Raw genomic sequence first — 25,765 nt, forward strand, 5'->3', positions numbered from 1 at the left:
GCTGGTCGGCGCGGACCCGGTGGGCCGAAGGGGCCTGTTTCCACGCTGTATCTCTAAGCTAAAAACCACAACCCCAGGCACTCTGTGTGGAAAAAAACAATCTTGACCCTACAAAACCCCTTTAAACTTCACCCCTTTCAATAGACAACAGGACAATAGATCCCAGCACCGAGCCTTGCGGTACCCCACTAGTTACAGCCTGCCATTCTGAAAGGGTCCCATTTATCCCCACTCTTTGCTTTCTGTCTGTCAACCAATTTTCTATCCATGTCAGTACCCTACCTCCAATACCATGTGCTCTAATTTTGCCCACTAATCTCCTATGTGGAACCTTGTCGAAGGCTTTCTGAAAGTCAAGGTACACCACATCCACCGGCTCTCCCCTGTCAATTTTCCTAGTTACATCCTCAAAGAATTCCAGAAGATTAGTCAAGCATTATTTCCCCTTCGTAAATCCATGCTGACTCGGAACGATCCTGTTACTACTATCCAAATGCTCAGCAATTTCGCCTTTTATAATTGACTCCAGCATCTTCCCCACCACTGATGTCAGACTAACTGGTCTATAATTTCCCATTTTCTCTCTCCCTCCTTTCTTAAAAAGTGGGATAACATTAGCTACCCTCCAATCCACAGGAACTGATCCTGAATCTATAGAACATTGGAAAATGATCACCAATGCGTCCACAATTTCTCGCGCCACCTCCTTAAGTACCTTGGGATGCAGACCATCAGGCCCTGGGGATTTATCAGCCTTTAGTCCCATCAGTCTACCCAACACCATTTCCTGCTTAATGTGGATTTCCTTCAGTTCCTCTGTCACCCGAGGATCTCTGGCCACTAGAACATCTGGGAGATTGCTTGTATCGGACACTGTAGGCCTGGAGGCATGGGCGCCACCTACCGGAAGTTGCATAGCAACCCGCCTCCCGGCCCGGGCGGCCGCCATTGGTGGAGCGGGAGCACGTGGCCACTGGCTGGATGAGGTCACGTGGGGCGCGGGGCGGTGATGTCACCCTTTGTCCCTTGTTTGGGAGTGAGAAAGTTGGCAACCCTAGACACCTCCCTCCCCCACCAGGAAGGCCTTAAAGCCCTCCGTTTCTACCACGACTGCAGTTTTTAAAAAGAAAAGTTCTGAAGAAGAGTCTCGACTCGAAACGTCACACATTCCTTCTCTCCAGAGATACTGCCTGTCCCGCTGAGCTAATCCAGCATTTTGTGTCTATCTATACTAAACCAGAGGTCGGGATTAAACCTGTGGATCGACTGGGCTTGTATTCACTGGAATTTAGAAGGATGAGAGGGGATCTTACAGAATCATATAAACATATCAAATTCTTAAGGGATTGGACAGTCTAGATGCAGGAACAATGTTCCCAATGTTGGAGGAAGTCCAGAACCAGGGGTCACAGTGTAAGAATAAGGAGAAGGCCATTTTGGACTGAGATGAGTAAAAGCTTTTTCACCCAGAGAGTTGTGAATCTGTGGAATTCTCTGCCACAGAAGGCAGTGGAATTCACTGGATGTTTTCAAGAGAGAGTTAGATAGAGCTCTGACGGCTAACGGAATCAAGGGATATGGGGAGAAAGCAGGAACGGGGTACTGATTTTGGATGATCAGCCATGATCATATGGAATGGCGGTGCTGGCTTGAAGGGCCGAATGGCCTACTCCTGCACCTATTGTCTATTGTCTATTGTCTATATTGTCCTGCACTTATTGTCTATGTTTCTATCTCGCAAGAGGCAGCAGCTTTTCTGGCTGCAACATTGTGCCACACTACTTTATCTTTAAAGCTCCTTAATCAGTAGCTCCAAGCTAATTTCCTTTCAGGTCTGGTTTTTGTCAGGAAGATTGCTCAAATATAAATTGCACATGTGTTGTCTTTGAATGATTGCTACAGCTTTCTTATCTAGTTTGTGTTAATTGCTTGCCTGTGTTTCTTTCACGTGATTACCATAACAACTTGGGAGAAAAATCAAACTTTATACGAAGGCAAAATATTGCACTTGTCAGAAATCAGTGATAGGCCAGACTAGGGTTGCCAACTTTCTCACTCCCAAATAAGGGACAAAAGATCTCGTCACTGCATAGTGCCCCGCGTGCCTTCACCCAGCCAGCGCCCACGTGCTCCCGCTCCACCAATGGGGCCCACATGCTCCCGCTCCCCGAACTGCCCCGCTCCCCGAACACACTCCATTAGCCTACACTGTCCGGGCCTACAGCGGCCACCAGGCCTACGGTGTCCGGGCCTACGGCGCCCCCCGGGCCTAATACCGGACAAGGGCAGCCCCGTACAGGACAAACAAATTTAGCCCAAAATACGGGATGTCCCGGCTAATACGGGACGGTTGGCAACCCTAAACCAGAGAGAACTAGGATCCTTTTACCACCCTTCTTATAAGATCATGTTCATCAGTCATAGGAGCAGAATTTGGCCATTCGGCCCATTAAGCCACATCTTCCTCATCTATATTTACTTGTCCCATCTACACTAGTCCCACCTGCCTGCACTTGGCCCATATCCCTCTAAACTTGTCCCATCAATGCACCTGCTTACATGGATTTTTAAACATTACAATAGTACCTGCCTTAACTACCTCATTCCATACACCCACCGCCCTTTATGTGAAAAAGTTACCCCTCAGATTCCTATTAAATGTTCCCCCCCCCCACCTTAAACCTCTGTCCTCTGGTTCTCGATTCCCCGCCTCCTGGTAAGAGACTCTGCGCATCTACCCGATCTATTGCATACAGTTTTGGTCTCCTAATCTGAGGAAAGACATTCTAGCCTTAGAGGGAGTACAGAGAAGGTTCGCCAGATTGATCCCTGGGATGGCAGGACTTTCATGTGAAGAAAGACTGGATAGACTTGGCTTGTACTCGCTGGAATTTAGAAGACTGAGGGGGGATCTTATGGAAACATATAAAATTCTTAAGGGGTTGGAGAGGCTAGATGCGGGAAGATTGTTCCCGATCTTGGGGAAGTCCAGAACCAGGGGTCACATCTTAAGGATAAGGGGGAAGTCTTTTAGGACCGAGATGAGAAAACATTTCTTCACACAGAGAGTGGTGAGTCTGTGGAATTCTCTGCCACAGAAGGTAGTTGAGGCCAGTTCATTGGCTATATTTAAGAGGGAGTTAGATGTGGCCCTTGTGCCTAAAGGGATCAGGGGGTATGGAGAGAAGGCAGGTACGGGATACTGAGCTGGATGATCAGCCATGATCATATTGAATGGCGGTGCAGGCTCGAAGGGCCGAATGGCCTACTCCTGCACCTATTTTCTATGTTTCTATGTTTCTATGTTTCCTCCGAAGATCTTGGAGAAAACCCACGCAGGTCACGGGGAGAACGTGCAAACTCCGTACGGGCAGCCCCCCGTAGTCGGGATGGAACCCGGGTCTCTGGCGCTGTGAGGCAGCAACTCTACCAGCTGCGCCACCGAGCCGCACAGTTAATCATTTGCGCCAGTCTAACCACAAAATAACATTGTGAGTGATTATTTTACCGTGGCAAGCGCTTCGTTCATGTTCCTTTTCATTGGTCAATGCAATTTTGTTGACGATATTAAACATCAAAAATGATGAATGCCCCACTGAAGCAACAAATTGGCACCATGCAGATTTTCATAACACGTCCCATCTCAGTGGACATATCTCTGAATAAGTTGCTACAAAACACACAACAAAAAGGAGAATAAATTCATTGATTTCAAGCAGGGAGCCAGGCGTAAAGGGAGCCTGCAAGGCCGTAAGTGATAGGAGCAGAATTAGGCCATTCGGCCCATCGAGTCTACTCCGCCATTTCAATCATGGCTGATCTATCTCTCCCTCTCAGCCCCATTCTCCTGCCTTCTCCCCATAACCCCCTGACACCCGTACTAATCAAGAATCTGTCAACCTCCAGCTTAACCTCTGAGCGGCACGGTGGCGCAGCGGTAGAGTTGCTGCCTTACAGCAAATGCAGCGCCGGAGACTCGGGTTCGATCCTGACTACGGGCGCCGTCTGTACGGAGTTTGTACGTTCTCCCCGTGACCTGCGTGGGTTTTCTCCGAGATCTTCGGTTTCCTCCCGCACTCCAAAGACGTGCAGGTTTGTAGGTTAATTGGCTGGGTAAAATGTAAAAATTGTCCCTAGTGGGTGTAGGATAGTGTTAATGTGCGGGGATCGCTGGGCGGCGCGGACCCGGTGGGCCGAAGGGCCTGTTTCTGCGCTGTATCTCTAAATCTAAAATCTAAATCTAAAATCTAAAATCTAAAAATATCCATTGACTCGGCCTCCACAGCCTTCTGTGGCAAAGAATTCCTCAGATTCACCACCCTCTGACTAAAGATGTTCCTCCTCACCTCCTTTCTAAAAAAGCGCCATTCAATTCTGAAGCTGTGGCCTCTGGTCCTAGACTCTCCCACCAGTGGAAACATCCTCTCCACATCCACTCTATCCGGGCCTTTCATTATTCTGTAAGTTTCAACCTTCTAAACTCCAGCGAGTACAGGCCCAGTGCCAACAAACGCTCATCATACGTTAACCCAACTCATTCCTGGGATCATTCTTGTAAATCTCCTCTGGACCCTCTCCAGAGCCAGCACATCCTTCCTCAGATGCGGGGCCCAAAACTGCTCACAGTACTCCAAATGCGGTCTGACAAATGCCTTATAGAGCCTCGGCATTACATCCCTGTATTTATATTCTAAGATGAGGTGGAAATAGCTTGAGCATGCGATGAGCATTCAAGAGAGAGCTAGATAGAGCTCTGAAGGATAGCTGAGTCAGGGGGTATGGGGAGAAGGCAGGAACGGGGTACTGATTGAGAACGATCAGCCATGATCACATTGAATGGCGGTGCTGGCTCAAAGGGCCGAATGGCCTACTCCTGCACCTATTGTCTATTGTCCATTGTCTATGGAGACTCCAAAGAGGTGCCTACAGGTTTGTAGGTTAATCGGCTGGGTAAATGGAAAAATTGTCCCTAGTGGGTGTAGGATAGTGTTAGTGTGCGGGGATCGCTGGTCGGCGCGGACCCGTTGGGCCGAAGGGCCTGTTTCCGCGCTGTATCTCTAAGCTAAACCACTGTAAAGATACAAACTCCATACAGACAAGCACCCATAGTCAGGATCGAACCCTGGTCTCTGGCACTGCAAGCGCTGTAAGGCAGCGACGCTCCACCGTGGTCGGCATGGGCAGGTTGGGCAGAAGGGCCTGTTTCCAAGCTGTGTGGCAGGGATGCGATGGACCGATGGGCTTTTTACTGTGAGAATTGTGCGGCTGACATCACAGTTCGGGGTGGAACGCAGGCAGGTGGGGCGAGTGTAGACGGGGCACCTTGGTCGGGGCGTGGGCAAGTTGGGCCAAAGAGTCTGTTTCAATAGACAATAGACAATAGGTGCAGGAGGAGGCCATTCGGCCCTTCGAGCCAGCACCGCCATTCAATGTGATCATGGCTGATCATTCTCAATCAGTACCCCGTTCCTGTCTTCTCCCCATACCCACTGACTCCGCTATCCTTAAGAGCTCTATCCAGCTCTCTCTTGAATGCATTCAGAGACTTGGCCTCCACTGTCTTCTGAGGCAGCGAATTCCACAGATTCACAACTCTCTGACTGAATTTTTTTTTCCTCATCTCAGTTCTAAATGGCCTACCCCTTATTCTTAAACTGTGGCCCCTTGTTCTGGACCCCCCCAACATTGGGAACATGTTTCCTGCCTCTAACGTGTCCAACCCCTTAATAATCTTATACGTTTCGATAAGATCCCCTCTCATCCTTCTAAATTCCAGTGTATACAAGCCTAGTCGCTCCAGTCTTTCAACATATGATGGTCCCGCCATTCCGGGAATTAACCTAGTAAACCTACGCTGCACGCCCTCAATAGCAAGAATATCCTTCCACAAATTTGGAGACCAAAACTGCACATGCTGTATGACTCTATACTTCCAGAGCTTCTGCCAGCTGGTGATAGTCAATGCTCTTGGGAGCAACTGGAAGAATCGTGAGCAGGTTGTGATGCGGTAATTGTGTTATTTGGATCCCATTATCAAGCTAAAATGAGATTTTGCTGATGCATTAGCTGGATTTTAACTCCACCCATGACCGTACACAATAACCCTGGCCACCCATTTACTCTTAGAAATATCCCATTTCCAGCTGGGTCGATTTGCTTCATAATTTGATTTTGGTTTTTGATTGCTATCAATCTTGGCCCTTTCCCTTCTGCCTTTTACTCAGTTCAAGACAACCGAGTTAACTGGTTTATTTTAAATAAATGAATTTGGCCTGTAGGTTAAAATAAAAACCTTGGGAATAAAGACCAAAGTAAGGTCCATCCACCTTTTAAGTTTAATTCACCATCAGCTGAAAAATGATTATTCTATAACTAATTGCAAGGTAGGGGAATCGAGGACCAGGCAACATACATTGGAGGCTGAGGGTAGGGGTTGCCAACTATCTCACTCCCACGTAAGGGACAAGGTGACGTCACCCAGCCAGCCCCACGTGACCTCACCCAGCCAGCGGCCATGTGCTCCCGCTCCACCAACGGCGGCCACCCGGGCAGGGCCGGGAGGCGGGTTGCTACGCAACCTCCGTTTGGCGGCGCCCGGGCCTCCGGACCTACACTGTGCGGGCCTACACTGTCCGGGCCTACACTGTCCGGGCCTACACTGTCCGGGCCTACACTGTCCGGGCCTACACTGTCCGGGCCTACACTGTCCGGGCCTACACTGTCCGGGCCTACAGCGTCCAGTCCTACAGTGCCCCCCCCCAGGCCTAATAGGGGACAAGGGCGGTCCCGTACGGGAAAAACCAATTAAACCCAAAATATAGCATGTCCTGCCTATTACGGGACAGTTGGCAACCCCACCTGAGGGTGATATCATAGAGATATATAAAATCATGAGTGAACTGATAGGGTGAATGGGTCTTTTACCCATGTTTTACTTGAGGGGCAACTTTTTCACACGGAAGGTGGTGGGTACATGGAACGAACTGCCAGAGGAGGTAGTTGAGGCAGGGACTATAACACAATTTAAAAGACATTTGGACTGGTAGGCAGGGTAGGGGAGTCAAGAACCAGAGGTCATAGGTTTAAGTTGAGAGGGAATGCTATAGGAAGAGATTGGGCAGGCTGGGACTTTATTCCGACCAGCGATCCCTGCGCATTAACACTATCCAACACCCACTAGGGACAATTTTTACATTTACCAAGCCTATTAACCTACAAACCTGCACGTCTTTGGAGTGTGGGAGGAAACCGAAGATCCCGGAGAAAACCCACGCAGGTCACGGGGAGAACGTACAAACTCCGTACAGACGGCGCCCGTAGTCGGGATCGAACCCGGGTCTCCGGCGCTACATTCGCTGTAAGGCGGCAACTCTACCGCTGCGCCACCGTGCCGCCCAAAACCATGTGGGGCATCCACCCTGTCAATTCCCCTCATGAGTATAGAAATTGGGAGGTCATGTGGCAGTTGTGTAAGACGTTGGTGAGGCTGCATTTAGAGTATTGTGTTCGGTTCTGGGCACCATGCTGTAGGAAAGATGTTGTCAAGCTGGAAAGGGTACTGTGGATGTAGCCAGGACTAGATGGTCTGAGCTACAGGGAGAGGTTGAGCAGGCTGGGACTCTATTCCTTGGAGGGCAGGAAGTTGTGCAGTGAGTGATCTTATAGAGGTGTATAAAATCAGGAATAGCGCATCGAGTCTCTTGCCCAGAGTAGGTGAATCAAGGACCAGAGGACATAGGTTCAAGGTGAAGGGGAAAAGATTTAGACAATAGACAATAGGTGCAGGAGGAGGCCATTCGGCCCTTCGAGCCAGCACCGCCATTCAAAGTGATCATGGCTGATCATTCTCAATCAGTACCCAGTTCCTGCCTTCTCCCCATACCCCCTGACTCCGCTAACCTTAGGAGCTCTATCTAACTCTCTCTTGAATGTATTCAGAGAATTGGCCTCCACTGCCTTCTGAGGCAGAGAATTCCACAGATTCACAACTCTCTGACTGAAAAAGTTTTTCCTCATCTCAGTTCTAAATAGCCTACCCCTTATTCTTAAACTGTGACCCCTGGTTCTGGACTCCCCCAACATTGGGAACATATTTCCTGCCTTTAACGTGTCCAACCCCTTAATAATCTTATACGTTTCGATAAGATCCCCTCTCATCCTTCTAAATTCCAGTGTACACAAGCCTAGTCGCTCCAGTCTTTCAACATATGACAGTCCCGCCATTCCGGGAATTAACCTAGTAAATCTACGCTGCACGCCCTCAATAGCAAGGTTTATTTAATAGGAATCTGAGGGGTAACTTTTTCACGCAAAGGGTGGTGGATATATGGAACAAGCTCCCAGAGGAGGTAGTTGAGGCAGGGACTATCCCAACATTTAAGAAACAGTTAGACAGGTACATGGATAGGACAGGTGTGGAGGGACATGGGCCAAATGCGGGCAGGTGGGATTAGTGTAGATGGGACATGTTGGTCAGTGTGGGTAAGTTGGGCCGAAGGGCCTGTTTCCATGCTGTATCACTCTATGACTCCATCACTGCAAAAGCAATTCACCAGTTTTTGCACGCTGATTTTTGTTCACTGTTACTTAATGCCTTAAGATAACTCACATCTCTAATCTTAATTTAGTGAATTCCACCTAACCCAGCAATCCACAGCCTTTTGGTTGAGGGAGTTCCCTACCTGATTTTTTATTTTTTTAGATTTAGAGATACAGCGCGGAAACAGGCCCTTCGGCCCACCGAGTCCGTGCCGCCCAGCGATCCCCGCACATTAACACTGCCCTATACACACTAGGGACAATTTTGTTTTACATTTACCCAGTCAGTTAACCTACAAACCTGTACGTCTTTGGAGTGTGGGAGGAAATCGAAAGTCTCGGAGAAAACCCACGCAGGTCATGGGGAGAACGTACAAACTCCGTACAGACGGCGCCCGCAGTCAGAATCGAACCTGGGTCTCCGGCGCTGCATTCGCTGTAAGGCAGCAACTCTACCGCTGTGCCACCTGATCTCCCGGTTGCGAAACACATTAATTCTCCTTCCCATTCCCACACTGACCCTTCTGTCCTTGGTCTTCTCCACTGCCAGAGTGAGGCTAAACGCAAATTGGCTTACAGCCCAGTGGTGTGGATATTGAATTCTCTAACTTCAGGTAGCCCCGGCATTCCCTCCCTCTCTCCATCCCTCCCCCACCCAAGTCGCACCAGCTTCTCGTTTTCACCCAACAAACAACAAACAATGGCCTGTTTCCTTTATCGTCGTTACTTCTTTGCATATCTTTCATTCGTTGTTCTTAATCTCTCCGCATCATCATCTATACCTCTCGGCCTTCTACGCCCGAACCTCCAGACTCAGGAACAGCTTCATCCCCAGGGCCATGGCTGCTATGAACCGGTCCTGCTGAGCCAGATGGTCACATCGCACAGTGAACCGGCACGGACCTACTTGCACTTTATTCTGTTTTAAAAATTGTTCCAATTTGTTTCATTGGGTTGTCTAAATTAATACTGACTAGCTAATTAATTTATGCATCGTATGTCAGGTACACATTTCAGTCACTGAAAGTAAACATGCAGGTAGAGCAGGCAGTGAAGAAAGCCAATGGCATGTTGGCCTCCATAACGAGAGGAGTTGAGTATAGGAGCAAAGAGGTCCTTCTGCAGTTGTACAGGGCCCTAGTGAGACCGTACCTGGAGTACTGTGTGCAGTTTTGGTCTCCAAACATAAAGCTCATTCAGACCTGCTGGTCTGCAATGACTGCATTTCAGAACGTGATTTGTGGAAGGGTATTCTTGCTATTAAGGGCGTGCAGCGTAGGTTTACTAGGTTAATTCCCGGAATGGCGGGACTGTCGTATGTTGAAAGACTAGAGCGACTGGGCTTGTGTACATTGGAATTTAGAAGGATGAAAGGGGATCTTATTGAAAGATATAAGATTATTAAGGGATTGGACACGCTAGAGGCAGGAAACATGTTCCCAATGTTGGGGGAGTCCAGAACAAGGGGCCACAGTTTAAGAATAAGGGGTAGGCCATTTAGAACTGAGATGAGGAAAAACTTTTTCAGTCAGAGAGTTGTGAATCTGTGGAATTCTCTGCCTCAGAAGGCAGTGGAGGCCAATTCTCTGAATGCATTCAAGAGAGAGATAGATAGAGCTCTTAAGGATAGCGGAGTCAGGGGGTATGGGGAGAAGGCAGGAGCGGGGTACTGATTGAGAATGATCAGCCATGATCACATTGAATGGCGGTGCTGGCTCGAAGGGCCGAATGGCCTCCTCCTGCACCTATTGTCTATTGTTCATTTGTCACAGTGAGGCACAGGTGGAATGGGGGGGGAAAAATCTTCCTTCCCGAATAGTTCAGCACAGACTTTAATATCGTGGCCGATCATGTATGAAACGCCATTACAAGAAGAAATATAAACATAGAAAATATGTGCAGGAATAGGCCAGCTATTCAATATGATCATGGCTGAACATCCAAAATCAGTTTATTGCAATGTGATGCAAAAGGTTATTTTCAATGGGACACGAACGAGCAATTTAATTCCAATGTCAATGAAATGTTAACAAATGCTTTATATTTTAATTGATGTAAAGGGAGACCTGATAGAAGTGTATAAAATCATGAGAGGCATGGATATGGTTGGGGTTGCCAACTTCCCCACTCCCAAATAAGGGACAAACAGGACGTCACGGTGGCGCAGCGGTAGAGTTGCTGCCTTACATCGAATCCAGCGCCGGAGACTCGGGTTCGATCCTGACTACGGGCGCCGTCTGTACGGAGTTTGTACGTTCTCCCCGTGACCTGCGTGGGTTTTCTCCGAGATCTTCGGTTTCCTCCCACACTCCAAAGACGTATAGGTTTGGTGGTTAATTGAGTGGGTAAATGTAAAAAAATTGTCCCTAGTGGGTGTAGGATAGTGTTAATGTGCGGGGATCGCTGGGCGGCGCGGACCCGGTGGACCGAAGGGCCTGTTTCCGCGCTGTATCTCTAAATCTAAAAGGTGACGTCACCGCCCTGCGCCCCACGTGACCCCACCCAGCCAGCGGCCACGCGCTCCCGCTCCACCAATAGCGGCCGCCCGGTCCGGGTAGTGGGTTGCTACGCAACCTCCGTTAGTTTTACTTTAGAGTTACAGCGCAGAAACAGGCCCTTCGGTCCACCGAGTCCTGAACGAGGCCAGCGATCCCCGCATACTAACACTATTCTACACACGCTATGGACAATTTTACATTCTATATATATTTGCACCAAGTCAATTAAACCAAAAAAACTGTACGTCTTTGGAGTGTGGGAGGAATCCGAAGATCTCGGAGAAAACCCACGCAGGTCACGGGGAGAACGTACAAACTCCGTACAGACAACCGCCGTGGTCGGGATCGAACCCGGGTCTCTGGCGCTTTAAGGCAGCAGCTCTACCGCTGTGCCACCGTGCCGTGGTAAATGCACACAGAGTCTTTTACACAGAGCAGGAGAATCAGGAATCCTAGGGCATGGGTTTAAGGTGAGAAGGGAAAGATTTAATAGGAACCTGAGGTACAACCTTTTCACACAGAGGGTGGTGGGTATACGGAACGAGCCGCCAGAGGAGCTAGTTGAGGCAGGTACTATAACGTTTAAGAAACATTTGGCCAGATACATGGATAGGACAGGTTTAGAGGGATATGGGCCAAACGCGGGTAGGTGGGACTAGTGTAGATGGGGCATGTTGGGCCGCATGGGCTGATGGACTCGTTTCTGCTCTGTATGACTCTTATCACTCCATCACTCCGTGACTCTGAGACGACGTTGGATTAAGAAAATAACTGCAGATGCTGGTACAAATCGAAGGTATTTATTCACAAAATGCTGGAGTAACTCAGCAGGTCAGGCAGCATCTCAGGAGAGAAGGAATGGATGACGTTTCGGGTCGAGACCCTTCTTCAGTCTGAAGAAGGGTCTCGACCCAAAACGTCGCCCATTCCTTCTCTCCTGAGATGCTGCCTGACCTGCTGGGTTACTCCAGCACTTTGTGAATAAATACCTTCGAAGTTGGATTAAGGTGAGGGGGGAAAGATTTGATAGGAACCTGAGGGGTACTGTGTTCTGCTGCAGTTGTACAGGGCCTTGGTGAGACCGCACCTGGAGTATTGTGTGCAGTTTTGGTCTCCTAATCTGAGGAAAGACATTCTAGCCTTAGAGGGAGTACAGAGAAGGTTCACCAGATTGATCCCTGGGATGGCAGGACTTTCATATGAAGAAAGACTGGATAGACTAGGCTTATACTCGCTGGAATTTAGAAGACTGAGGGGGGATCTTATAGAAACATAAAATTCTTAAGGGGTTGGAGAGGCTAGATGCGGGAAGATTGTTGCTGATGTTGCGGAAGTCCAGAACCAGGGGTCACAGCTTAAGGATAAGGGGGAAGTCTTTTAGGACCGAGATGAGGAAACATTTCTTCACACAGAGAGTGGTGAGTCTGTGGAATTCTCTACCAAAGAAGGCAGTTGAGGCCAGTTCATTGGCTATAATTAAGAGGGAGTTAGATGTGGCCCTTGTGGCTAAAGGGATCAGGGGGTATGGAGAGAAGGCAGGTACGGGATACTGAGCTAGATGATCAGCCATGATCATATTGAATGGCGGTGCAGGCTCGAAGGGCCGAATGGCCTACTGCTGCACCTATTTTCTATGTCTCTATGTTTCTAATGTGTCCGCTTTGCTTCCCTTGATCAGGGCACTGACCTGAGTGCTACGAAGGTGCAGAAAATGAAAGAGCGCTTTATGTCAGCGTACGATGTGACCGCTGATGGGAAGCTACAGATCCAGGAGGTAAGCCGTCGTGACGCTCCACTAAAGTCAGCCATCACCCTCCGCCTGTTCCACCGTTGGGGTCTTGGTTGGATCGCTCTTTGTCAGGGACCTCCCCCTTGACCTTACCGCCATGAGTGACCCTACCAGGAGCGTAGCTCCAGACGGCATCGCTCTCAGGATCTCCACCACAGCACGGGTGACAATCCACGGAGAAGCAGACTATCCACACTGTATCACTCTATGACTCCGCTGACTGCACCACTTCTATTCCTAAGTACCAGTTGGGTTGGAAGCCTCAGTGTGTTTAACAATGACAGCTGGCGGAGCTACTGTTTTGCAGAAATTTGTCATTTACATGGAGCGTAATATTTAATTAAACCTGGAAACTTCCTCCCAGCACATCAATTACACGGATCAGTCCGGCCCGTTTGCATGACCTTTTGTAAATCCTACAGATCTCTACGTACGAGACAAAGCTACGTACAGCTTCAAGAGAGAGCTGGATAGAGCTCTTAAGGATAGCAGAGTCAGGGGGTATGGGGTGAAGGCAGGAACGGGGTACTGATTGAGAATGATCAGCCATGATCACATTGAATAGCGGTGCTGGCTCGAAGGGCTGAATGGCCTCCTCCTGCACCTATTGTCTATTGTAAATAATGGCAAATAATCCAATCTTAATTCGCCAAACGCAATTGCCACCTTTTAAACCTGGCTCCATCATAGGGTCACGGAGTGACACAGCGTGGAAACAGGCCCACCTTGCCCACACCGGCCAACATGTCCCAGCTACGCTAGTCCCACCTGCCTGTGTTTTGGCCCATATCCCTCCAAACCTGTCCTATCCATGTACCTGTTCCTTAAATGTAGGGATAGTCCCTGCCTCAACAATTACGGCCCCACAGGCCCGAAATCGATCCTGACCACGGGCGCTGTCTGTACGGAGTTTGCACGTGCTCCCCGCGACCTGCGTGGGTTTTCTCTGAGATCTTCGGTTTCCTCCCACACTCCAAAGACATACAGGTTTGGTGGTTAATTGGCTTGGTAAAAATGTAAAATTGTCCCCAGTGTGTGTAGGATAGTGTTAATGTGCGTGGATCGCTGGTCGGCGCGGAGAGCCTGTTTCCGTGCTGTATCTCTAAACTAAACTCAACTAACCTAAACTAATACCCATCAAACATAGTCTCAATTGACAACACTTGGACACGCACAGCATGTTCCATCAGCTATATGCCATAACCCTTAACTCACCCTTAGCTCTGGGCCTGCATAAAACTTTTAGGAAGGAGATGAGGAGGAATTTCTTTAGCCAGTGGGTGGTGAATCTATGGAATTCCGAGGGTATTTTTAAGGAGGAGATTGACTGATTCAATAGACAATAGGTGCAGGAGGAGGCCATTCGGCCCTTCGAACCAGCACCACCATTCAATGTGATCATGGCTGATCATTCTCAATCAGTACCCCGTTCCTGCCCTCTCCCCATACCCCCTGACTCATTAAGAGCTCTATCTAACTCTCTCTTGAAAGCATCCAGAGAATTGGCCTTCTGAGGCAGAGAATTCCACCGATTCACAACTCTCTGAGTGAAAAAGTTTTTCCTCATCTCCGTTCTAAATGGCCTACCCCTTATTCTTAAACTGTGGCCCTTGGCTCGGGACTCCCCCAACATCGGGAACATGTTTCCTGCCTCTAGCGTGTCCATCCCCTTAATAATCTTATACGTTTCGATAAGATCCCCTCTCATCCATCTAAATTCCAGTGTCTACAAGCCCAGTCGCTCCAGTCTTTCAACATACGACAGTCCCACCATTCCGGGAATTATCCTCGTGAACCTACGCTGCACTCCCTCAATAGCAAGAATGTCCTTCCTCAAAGCAACCCAGAATAAAAACAGAATATTATTGGGAAAAAAATTGTCTTAAACGTAGATTCATTTTTAATTGATTTGCCTACCGGCACCTTGCAATAGATTTTGCACCATGGACAAATATTGACCCAAGATAAAACATTGGTTGGGTCAATATTTGTCCATGGTACGAAATCTATTGAAGCTAATAAATGTATAAAATTATAAAAGGACTGGACAAGCTAGATGCAGGAAAAATGTTCCCAATGTTGGGGGAGTCCAGAACCAGGGGCCACAGTCTAAGAATAAAAGGGAGGTCATTTAAAACTGAGATGAGAAAAAACTTTTTCAACCAGAGAGTTCTGAATCTGTGGAATTCTCTGCCACAGAAGGCAGTGGAGGCCAATTCACTGGATAAGTTTAAAAGAGAGTTAAATAGAGCTCTAGGGGCTAACGGAATCAAGGGATATGGGGGGAAGGCAGGCACGGGTTACTGATTGTGGATGATCAGCCATGATCACAATGAATGGCGGTGCTGGCTCGTAGGGCAGAGTGGCCTCCTCCTGCACCTATTTTCTATGTTTCCGATCCCAAAGCTCCATCAAGGATCTAATTTCAATTTTCAGTAGAATCAAAGACTGAAACGGAGAGGTGACGCAGCGGTAGAGTTGCTGCCTCACGGCGCCAGAGACCCGGGCTCCATCCTGGCCACGGGTGCTGTCTGCACGGAGTTTGTATGTTCTCCCAGTGACGACGTGGGTTTCCTCCGGGTGCTCCGGTTTCCTCCCACATCCCAAAGGCGTGCGGGGTTTGTAGGTTAGATGCAAAGTGCTGGAGTAACTCAGCGGGTCAGGCAGCATCTCTGGAGAATTGGGATAGGTGACGTTTTGGGCCGAGACCCTTCTTCAGGCACAGAGGCCAATTAACCTACAAAGTTTGTGTGGGAAGGAACTGCAGATGCTGCTTTACACCGAAGATAGGCGCAGAATTCTGGAGTAACTCAGCGGGCCAGGCAGCATCTCTGGAGAGAAGGAAGAGGTGTAGTGCGAATTCTGAATAGGCCAGTCTGAAGAAGGGTCTCGACCCGAAACGTCACCCATTCCTTCTCTCTGGGGATGCTGCCTGACCCACTGAGTTACTCCAGAACTTTGTGTCTAGCCTGCAAGGTTTGTAGGTTAATCGGCCCTCTGTAAATTGTGTAGGGTGTGCAAGCCTTTCACTATTCTGTACGTTTCAATGAGGTCCCCCCTCATGCTTCTAATCCCCAGCGAGTGCAGGCCCAGTGCCGACAAACGCTCATTATAGGTTAACCCACTCATTCCTGGGGTCATTCTCGTAAACCTCCTCTGGACCCTCTCCAGAGCCAGCATGTCCTTCCTCAGATATGGGGCCCAAAATTGCTGACAATATTACAAATGTCAGCACCTTATAGACCACAGACAATAGGTGCAGGAGTAGGCCATTCGGCCCTTCGAGCCAGCACCACCATTCAATGTGATCATGGCTGATCATCCACAATCAGCACCCCATTCCTGCCCTCTCCCCATACCCCCTGACTCCGCTATCTTTAAGAGCTCTATCCAGCTCTCTCTTGAATGCATCCAGTGATAGAGAGCCTCAGCCTCTCAGTACATCGTGTACAAACCCTCTTGAAATAAATGCTAGCATTGAGTTTGCTTTGCAATTAGTAAAGTGCGTGTGTGTTGAAGTTGATCTTCCCTCCCTGCAGCTGGCAAACATGATTCTCCCAGAGGATGAAAACTTCCTTCTGTTATTCCGACGTGAAACTCCACTGGACAACAGCGTGGACTTCATGCGGGTAGGTAACTGAGCTCAGGATCTAGGCCTGGAGGTTCATCGACCCGAAGGTCACATCATTTGTCTGCGTTTACGTTCCGTTTTTGTTTAGTTTAGGGATACAGCGAGGAAACAGGCCGTGGTTTTTCTAAACTAGAAAGAAAGTGCTGGAGTAACTCGGCGGGATTGGAAACATCTTCGGAGAACACTGATAGCTAGGGTTGCCAACTGTCCCGTACAGAACCGTCCTTGTCCCGTAATAGGCCCGGGGGGGGCGATGTAGGCCCGGACGTCCTAGGCCCGGATGCCGTAGGCCCGGATGCCGTAGGCCCGGACGCCGTAGGCCCGGACGCCGTAGGCCCGGACGCCGTAGGCCCGGACGCCGTAGGCCCGGACGCTGTAGGCCTGGACAGTGTAGGCCCGGCCCCTGTAGGCCCGGACACTGTAGGCCCGGACACTGTAGGCCCAGACACTATAGGCCCAGACACTGTAGCCCGGGGGCCGCAGCAGTCCCGGAAAGTGTAGGCCTCGGCGCTGCCTAACGGAGGTTGCTTAGCAACCCGCCTCCTGACCCGGGCGGCCACCCTTGGTGGAGCGGCAGCACGTGGCCGCTGGCTGGGTGAGGTCACGTGGGGCGCGGGGCGATGATGTCACCCTTTGTCCCTTATTTGGGAGTGAGGAAGTTGGCAACCCTACTTAAAGCTGATCGGGACCCCTCTTCTAACTGGTTGTGGGGTCGGAATGAAAGCTGGAAGGGAGGAGGGGCAGTACAAAGCCAGGTAGATTAAGGGTGAACACAGGCTGGGGGAGTAACTCAGCGGGACAGGCAGCATCTCTGGAGTGAAGGAATGGGTGACGTTTCGGGGCACGGCCCTTCTTCAGCCTGATGTCAAGGGACTGGGAGGAACATAGATAAGGGCGTGTATAGATAAGGATTTTGTCTCCATCTTCGATTTAAACCAGCATCTGCAGTTCCTTCATACCAAGGACAGACGCAAAATGCTGGAGTAACTCAGCGGGTCAGGCAGCATCTCTGGAGAGAGGGAATGGGTGACGTTTCAGGTCGAGACCCTTCTTCAGATTAAGCAGATAGACAGGTGGTCGGACAAAAGCCGGAGATGAAAAGACAGAAGGTGTGAGACAAAAGGATGGAAAGGGTTGCGAATTGTGAAGCTAGAGGAAGGAATGTAGGTGGAAGGAGAGGGGGAGGGGGGACACAGATGAGAATCCAGACTGGTCAGAGAGGAGGGAGGGGAGTTGGGATAGAATCAGGGTGGGGGAAGAAGGGAGGGGGGGAGGGGTTTGAGCAGGTTTGACGTCTATAAATTGCCACTAGATTGTAGGGGGTTTGTAGGGGGCGGACGGGAAAGTGGGATAACATAGAACTAGCCTGAACCGGTGCTCGACGGTCAGCGTGGACTCTGTGGGCCGAAGGGCCTGTTTCCATGCTGTATCTCTAAACTAAATTAAACCAAGCTCTTTCACCCCGAGAGTTGTGAATTTGTGGAATTCTCTGCCACAGAAGGCAGTGGAGGCCGATTCACTGGATGAATTTAAAAGAGAGTTAGATAGAGCTCTAGGAGCTAGCGGAATCAAGGGATATGGGGAGAAGGCAGGCACGGGTTACTGATTGTGGATGATCAGCCATGATCACAATGAACGGCGGTGCTGGCTCGAAGGGCCAAACGGCCTCCTCCTGCACCTATTTTCCATGTTTCCATGCAAACTCAATTCTTCTGTTATCCTGTTTAGATCTGGCGTAAATATGATGCCGACAGCAGTGGATATATTTCTGCCTCTGAACTTCGAGTAAGTAGATTGGAGAGGAAGATAGGGGCAAAGTTTAACTGAGGTTGTGTGGGCCTAAAGTTTTTTACACAGGGTGGTGGGGGCCTGGAACTCGCTGCCAGGGGTGGTGGTGGAGACAGATACGATAGCGGCGTTGAAGAGGCGTTTGGAAAAGCACGTGGATATGCAGATTTAAGGGCCTGTTTCCGTGCTGTGTGACTCTATAAACACCGAAACAGGAACATGCCCACACCGATTATCAAACACCCACTTACTTAGGTGAATCCCCCACATTTTATTCTCCCCACATTCACGACAGCTGTACCCAGATTGGACAATAGACAATAGGTGCAGGAGTTGGCCATTCGGCCCCTCGAGCCAGCACCACCATTCAATGTGATCATGGCTGATCATTCTCAATCAGTACCCCGTTCCTGCCCTCTCCCCATACCACCTGACTCCGCTATCCTTAGGAGCTCTATCTAGCTCTCTCTTGAAAGCATCCAGAGAATTGGCCTCCACTGCCTTCTGAGGCAGTGAATTCCACAGATTTACAACTCTCTGACTGAAAAGGTTTATCCTCATCTCAGTTCTAAATGGCCTACCCCTTATTCTTAAACTGTGGGCCCTGGTTCTGGACTCCCCCAACATTGGGAACATGTTTCCTGCCTCTAACGTGTACAACCCCTTAATAATCTTATACGTTTCGATAAGATCCCCTCTCATCCTTCTAAATTCCAGTGTACACAAGCCTCGTCGCTCCAGTCTTTCAACATTCTGCCACTCACCTGCACGGCTATTTTCGGCTATTCACTTTTAACTAGCTATGAATCTACCGGGCCCTTGTGTTGGGAGAAATGGGGCCCACATGCAAACTCCACACAGATATGGGCCAAGCGTGGGCAGGTGGGACTAGTGTGGATTTTTTGTTTGTTTAGATTAAAGATACAGTGTGGAAACAGGCCCTTCGGCCCACCGAGTCCATGCCGACCAACAATCCCCGCACACTAGCCCTGTCCTACACACACACACACACACACACACACACACACACACACACACACACACACACACACACACACACACACACACACACACACACACACACACACACACACACACACACACAGACACAGATACACACACACACACACACACACACACACACACACACACACACACCACACACACAAGGAACGATTTACAATTTTACCTCAGCCAATTAACCTACAAACCTGTACGGCTTTGGAGTGTGGGAGGAAACCGCGGGATCTGGGGCAAACCCATGCAGGTCACGGGGAGAACGTACAAACTCCGTACAGACAGCACCCGTAGTCAGGATCGAACCCGGGTCTCTGGCGCTGAGAGGCAGCAACTCTACCGCCGCGCCACCGCGCCGCCGTCCCATGCTCTGTCATTATTGCCTTTTTTCCCGTATTTGTGCACGGGTCATGTCGGCCAGCATGGGCAAGTTGGGCTGAAGGGCCTGTCTCCACGCTGTACGACTCAGTGACTCCGTCTGCCATCAACGTTTTGCTGGAAGCGGAAAGTGGAACAGAGTGGGAATTGCTTTTCTCCGTCCAATTAGTTGCTGAAAGCCGAAACTGCACAGAAGAAAGATGTGGGTTAACTGAATGCCGGGCAACAATATCTTTCTGTTTATTCTTTGCCTCTAATGTGATCTGCAGAGTTTCCTGAGAGACTTGTTTCTCCGACACAAGAAAACAATCCCAGACGACAAACTGGATGAGTACACTGACACGATGGTGAGTGCGACCTGGGTGTCCTTGTACATCAGTCACTGAAAGTAAGCGTGCAGGTGCAGCAGGCAGTGAAGAAAGCTAATGGCATGTTGGCCTTCATAGCGAGGGGATGTGAGTATAGGAACAAGGAGGCCATACTGCGGTTGTACAGGGCCCTGGTGAGACCGCACCTGGAGTATTGTGTGCAGTTTATTGTCTCCGAATTTGAGGAAGAACATTCTTCTATTGAGGGAGTGCAGCGCAGGTTCACCAGGTTAATTCCCGGGATGGCGGGACTGACATAGGATGAGAGAATGGGTCGACTGGGCTTGTATTCAATGGAATTTAGAAGGATGAGAGGGGATCTTAGAGAAACATATAACATTCTTAAGGGATGCAGGAAAAATGTTCCCCATTTTGGGGGAGTCCAGAACCAGGGGTCACACAGTTTAAGAATAAGGGGGAAGGCCATTTTATAACTGAGATGAGAGAAAACCTTTTTCACCCAGAGAGTTGTGAATCTGTGGAATTCTCTGCCACAGAAGGCAGTGGAGGCCAATTCACGGGATGTTTTCAAGAGAGAGTTAGATTTAGCTCTTAGGGCTAATGGAATCAAGGGATACGGGGAGAAAGCAGGAACGGGGTACTGATTTTGGATGATCAGTCATGATCATATTAGAAACATAGAAACATAGAAAATAGGTGTAGGAGTAGGCCATTCGGCCCTTCGAGCCTGCACCGCCATTCAATATGATCATGGCTGATCATCCAGCTCAGTAACCTGTACCTGCCTTCTCTCCATACCCCCTGATCCCTTTAGCCACAAGGGCCACATCTAACTCCCTCTTAAATATAGCTAATGAACTGGCCTCAACTACCTTCTGTGGCAGAGAATTCCACAGACTCACCACTCTCTGTGTGAAGAAATGTTTTCTCATCTCGGCCCTAAAAGACTTCCCCCTTATCCTTAAGCTGTGACCCCTGGTTCTGGACTTCCCCAACATCGGGAACAATCTTCCCGCATCTAGCCTGTCCAACCCCTTAAGAATTTTATATGTTTCTATAAGATCCCCATATTGAATGGCGGTGCTGGCTCGAAGGGCTGAATGGCCTCCTCCTGCACCTATATTCAATGTTTCAATGTTTCTATGACTCCGTGCCTGAATGTGAGTGGTATATTTCACAGCTCACTTACTCCAGAGCCGCTGTTTGTGTGTCAGACCAAAGCTTTTGTCTGCGCCCATGGATTTATTTCCAATCTACGCCATCCCAGCCTGGATGTCTCAGCTGTTCTATATGATGCAGTGATAACTGATTTGGACAGTGCTGGTGATTTTCTTTTCATTTAGCTGGGTACAATGGAATGAATTTGAAGATGGCTCCTTATACATAAGCACGTCAGCTGGCCTGGTTTAGTTCTTTTAGATTCATTTTTTAGTTCATAGTTTAGTTTACAGTTTAGTGTTTAGTATTTTAGTTTTGTTTTTAGTTTCGTTTGGAGACACGCTGCGGAAAGCGGCCCTTCGGCCCACCGAGTCCGTGCTGACCAGCGATCCCCGATCCGTGCTCACTAACTGCATCCTACACACACACACACACACACACACACACACACACACACACACACACACACACACACACACACACACACACACATACACGCGCACACACACGCACTCACACACACATACACACACACGCACACGCAAACACACAAACACGCACGCACGCACACACACACACGCAAACACACACACACACACACACACACACACGCAAACACACACACACACGCACACACGCAAACACACAAACACACACACATACACACTCACACACACACATACACACACACATACACACACACACACACACACACACGCACATACGCAAACACACAAACACACACGCACACGCACACGCACACGCACAAACACACGCGCGCGCACACACACACACGCAAACACACACAGACACGCACGCGCGCACACACACGCACACACGCAAACACACAAACACACACGCGCGCACACACACACACACACACACACACACACACACGCAAACACACAGACACGCACGCGCGCACACACACACACACACATACACACACACACACACACACACGCAAACACACACAGACACGCACGCGCGCACACACACACACACGCACACACGCAAACACACAAACACACGCGCGCACACACACACACACACACACACACACACACACACACGCAAACACACAGACACGCACGCGCGCACACACACACACACATACACACACACACACACACACACACACACACACACACACACGCAAACACACACAGACACGCACGTGCGCACACACACACACACACACATACACATACACACACACACGCAAACACACACAGACACGCACGCGCGCACACACAAACACACACGCACACACACGCACACACACACACACGCGTGCACCCGCGCACACACACACACACACATTCGGGACGATTTACAACTATACCAAAGCCAATTACCCTACAAACCTGCATGTCTTCGGAGTGTGGGAGGAAAGCGGGTCACCCCGAGAAAACCCACGCAGGTCATGGGGAGAACGTACAAACTCCGCGCAGACAGCACCCGTAGTCAGGATCGAACACGGGTCTCTGGCGCTGTAAGGCAGCAGTTCTACTGCTGCGCCACCGTGCCGCCCTGGGATCTTTACAGTTGGATGCCCACAACTAGAATTTAAGGGATGGTGTTGATTGGACATAACTCCATGGGCTCGGTTTAAACAGGGATTTATTTTGCATCAGTTTTGGAGGTCAAATAGTACATTTTTAAGGTCATATATACTAGACGAAGTGGATCCGTTGGGCCCAAACCTCTCCTGCATTGGTGTAGCACCCTCTCCTCCCCGCCTCCCCCTCCCTTTCCCCTCTCCTCCCCTCCCCCCCTCCCCTCCCACTCCCTCCCCCCTCCCCCTCTCCCCCTTCCCCTCTCCTCCACTCCCCCCTCCCCTACCCCCTCCCCTCCCTCCCCCCCTCCCCCTCCCCCTCTCCCCTTCCCCTCCCCTCCCCTCCATCCCCCTCAACCCCCCTTATCCTCCCTCCACCCCCTCCCTCCCTCCCTCCCTCCCTCCCTAGGAGATAGATTTAAACTTCAAAATGTGAATAACTTAAAAAATATAACACCGATTTCAATGAAACTTCTTCCATTAGCACCAAAGGGACGACGGTGAGTAAGGTGGGCCTAAAAATGTCGAGCTATCGTGTACCGTTTTGGCTGTAGTTCAGGAACAAACAAACAAACAAACAAACGAGAGTTTTAGTATATGGATGTGATAGGAGCAGAATTAGGCCATTCGGCCCATCAAGTCTACTCCGCCATTCAATCATGTCTGATCTATCTCTCCCTCCTAACCCCATTCTACTGCCTTCTCCCCATAAGCCCTGACACCCGTTACCATGTACATAAAGTTTATTAACATGAAAATGCTCATTGTTTGCATATGAAAATCTATCTTATGTGATGACCACTCACTATTCACGATTAATTCATTTCAGATGAAAATCTTTGATAAAAACAAAGATGGCCGCCTGGACCTTAATGACTTGGCAAGGTTAGTTGAATCTATACGCTGCACCTCAACCTGTTTTTAGACGGCCAGGCTCTCTAGAATAAGTGCAGTAAACCCTTGTTATTACAGACGTCTTTATGACAGATTTTGGTTTATAGCAGACTGTTTCTTTGAGAAAACACAGGCTGCAAGTTGCACTACAGATGCTATTTCCCTCCTGGGATCAATAAAGTTCTATGGTATCGTATTATAGATGTTGACAAGGCAAAGACGTTGAGAAGGCATTGAAATTGACAAGGGGTTGAAATTGTCACGGCATGAAATTGACATGTTGTTGAAATTGACAAGACATTGAAATCAACAAGGCATAGACATTGACAAGGCATTGAAATCGACAAGGCATTGAAATCGACAAGGCATTGACATTGACAAGGTGTTGAAATTGACAAGGCGTTGAAATTGACATTGTGTTGAAATTGACAAGACATTGCAATCGACAAGGCATTGAAATCGACAAGGCATTGAAATCGACAAGGCATTGAAGTCCACAAATAATAATAATAATAATAATAATAATAATAATAATAATAATATTCATTTATTGTCATTGCAACGAGTACAACGAAATTAAAAAATAGCCAATCCTGACGGTGCGTACAAACATATATGCAATAAATGCAAAAACAAATAAATACATAAATACAATTAAATACAATTATATTAAGTACAAGATTTTTTAACGGTGTTGCCTAGTGCAAAGGTAGTGTTCAGTTCTCGTATGGCCCTGGGGTAAAAACTGTTCTTAAGTCTGTTTGTTCGGGATTTGATCGACCTGAAACGTCGACCAGAGGGCAGATGAACAAACAGACGGTGGCCGGGGTGGGATGGATCTTTTATTATTTTGCCTGCTCTACTGAGGCAGCGTAGGCTGAACAGGTGCTCCAGGGAGGGCAGTGAGCAGCCGATGATCTTCTGGGCCGTCGTGATGACCCTCTGAAGGGCCTTCCTGTCCTTTTCTGAGCAGCTGGCATACCATGTGGTTATACAGTATGCCAGCACACTCTCGATGGAGCAGCGATAGAAGGACAACATGAGCTTCTCCTGCAGGTTGGTTTTCCTGAGGATCCTCAGGAAGTGGAGTCTCTGCTGTGCCTTCTTTACTGTGGTGATGGTGTTGGTAGACCAGGTAAGATCCTCTGCGATGTGCGTACCCAGGAACCTGAAAGCTGGTACCCTTTCCACACAGACCCCATTGATGTAGAGTGGGTCGTAATCTACACTGGTTTTTCTAAAGTCAATTATAAGTTCCTTTGTTTTGGAGGAGTTCAGGACCAGATTGTTCACTGAACACCATGCTGCCAGCCTTTGGATTTCATCCCTATAGGCTGTCTCATCTCCTTCTGAGATGAGTCCAACCACAGTCGTGTCATCCGCGAACTTGATGATGGTGTTGGTGGGATGGGTGGGGGCGCAGTCGTGAGTGTAGAGGGAGTAAAGGATGGGGCTCAACACACAGCCCTGTGGTGAGCCGGTGCTCAGTGTAATGGTGGAGGAGAGGTGAGGGCCTATTTTGACGGTCTGGGGGCGGTTGGTCAGGAAGTCCTTGATCCATTGGCAGATGGTTTGGGAAAATCCAAGGTTGGAAAGTTTGGTGACCAGTCTGCTCGGGATGACCGTGTTAAAGGCAGAGCTGAAGTCGAGGAAGAGCATCCTCACATAGCTCCCCTGGTGTTCAAGGTGGGTCAGTGCAGTGTGAAGAGCAGTGTCGATGGCATCCCCTGTAGACCTATTTGCTCTGTAGGCAAACTGGTGTGGGTCGAAGGTGGGTGGGAGGCTGGCTTTGATGTGCTGCAGGACCAGTCTCTCGAAGCACTTTGTGATGACCGGTGTGAGTGCTACCGGACGGTAGTCGTTAAGACCGCTGATGACAGACTTTTTCGGCAGTGGGATGATTGTGGCGGACTTCAGGCAGGGAGGGATGGTGGATTTTAAAAGGGACAGGTTGAAGATTTTTGTGAAGACCTCAGATAATTGGCCTGCACATTCCCTCAGCACTCTGCCCGTCACACCATCGGGGCCTGCAGCTTTCCTGGGATTCACTGCTCTGAGCACGCGCTTAACATCATACTCCTGCACAGTGAAGGTGTTGCTGTCAGGTGCTGGAGAGGGTGTTATGTCTGCCACTGTAGCTTTCACCTCGAAACGAGCAAAGAAACAGTTAAGTTCCTCTGCCAGCGA

The 25,765-nt window shown here is 49.2% G+C and overlaps 1 protein-coding gene across 1 annotated transcript in view; it reads left to right on the forward strand.

Annotated features, from left to right (window-relative positions):
* The window catches only part of scgn (secretagogin, EF-hand calcium binding protein), a 58,877-nt gene that overhangs the window by 16,711 nt on the left and 16,401 nt on the right, over positions 1 to 25,765 (forward strand). Inside the window, exons 3-7 of the mRNA XM_078426900.1 lie at positions 12,715 to 12,810; positions 16,365 to 16,454; positions 18,185 to 18,241; positions 19,909 to 19,986; positions 23,514 to 23,569. Coding sequence (XP_078283026.1) covers positions 12,715 to 12,810; positions 16,365 to 16,454; positions 18,185 to 18,241; positions 19,909 to 19,986; positions 23,514 to 23,569 — 377 coding nt within the window. The remainder of the gene's footprint in view (positions 1 to 12,714; positions 12,811 to 16,364; positions 16,455 to 18,184; positions 18,242 to 19,908; positions 19,987 to 23,513; positions 23,570 to 25,765) is intronic.

The sequence above is a fragment of the Rhinoraja longicauda genome, chromosome 2 (genome assembly GCF_053455715.1).
Source record: "Rhinoraja longicauda isolate Sanriku21f chromosome 2, sRhiLon1.1, whole genome shotgun sequence".
NCBI classification, from domain to species: Eukaryota; Metazoa; Chordata; class Chondrichthyes; order Rajiformes; family Arhynchobatidae; genus Rhinoraja; species Rhinoraja longicauda.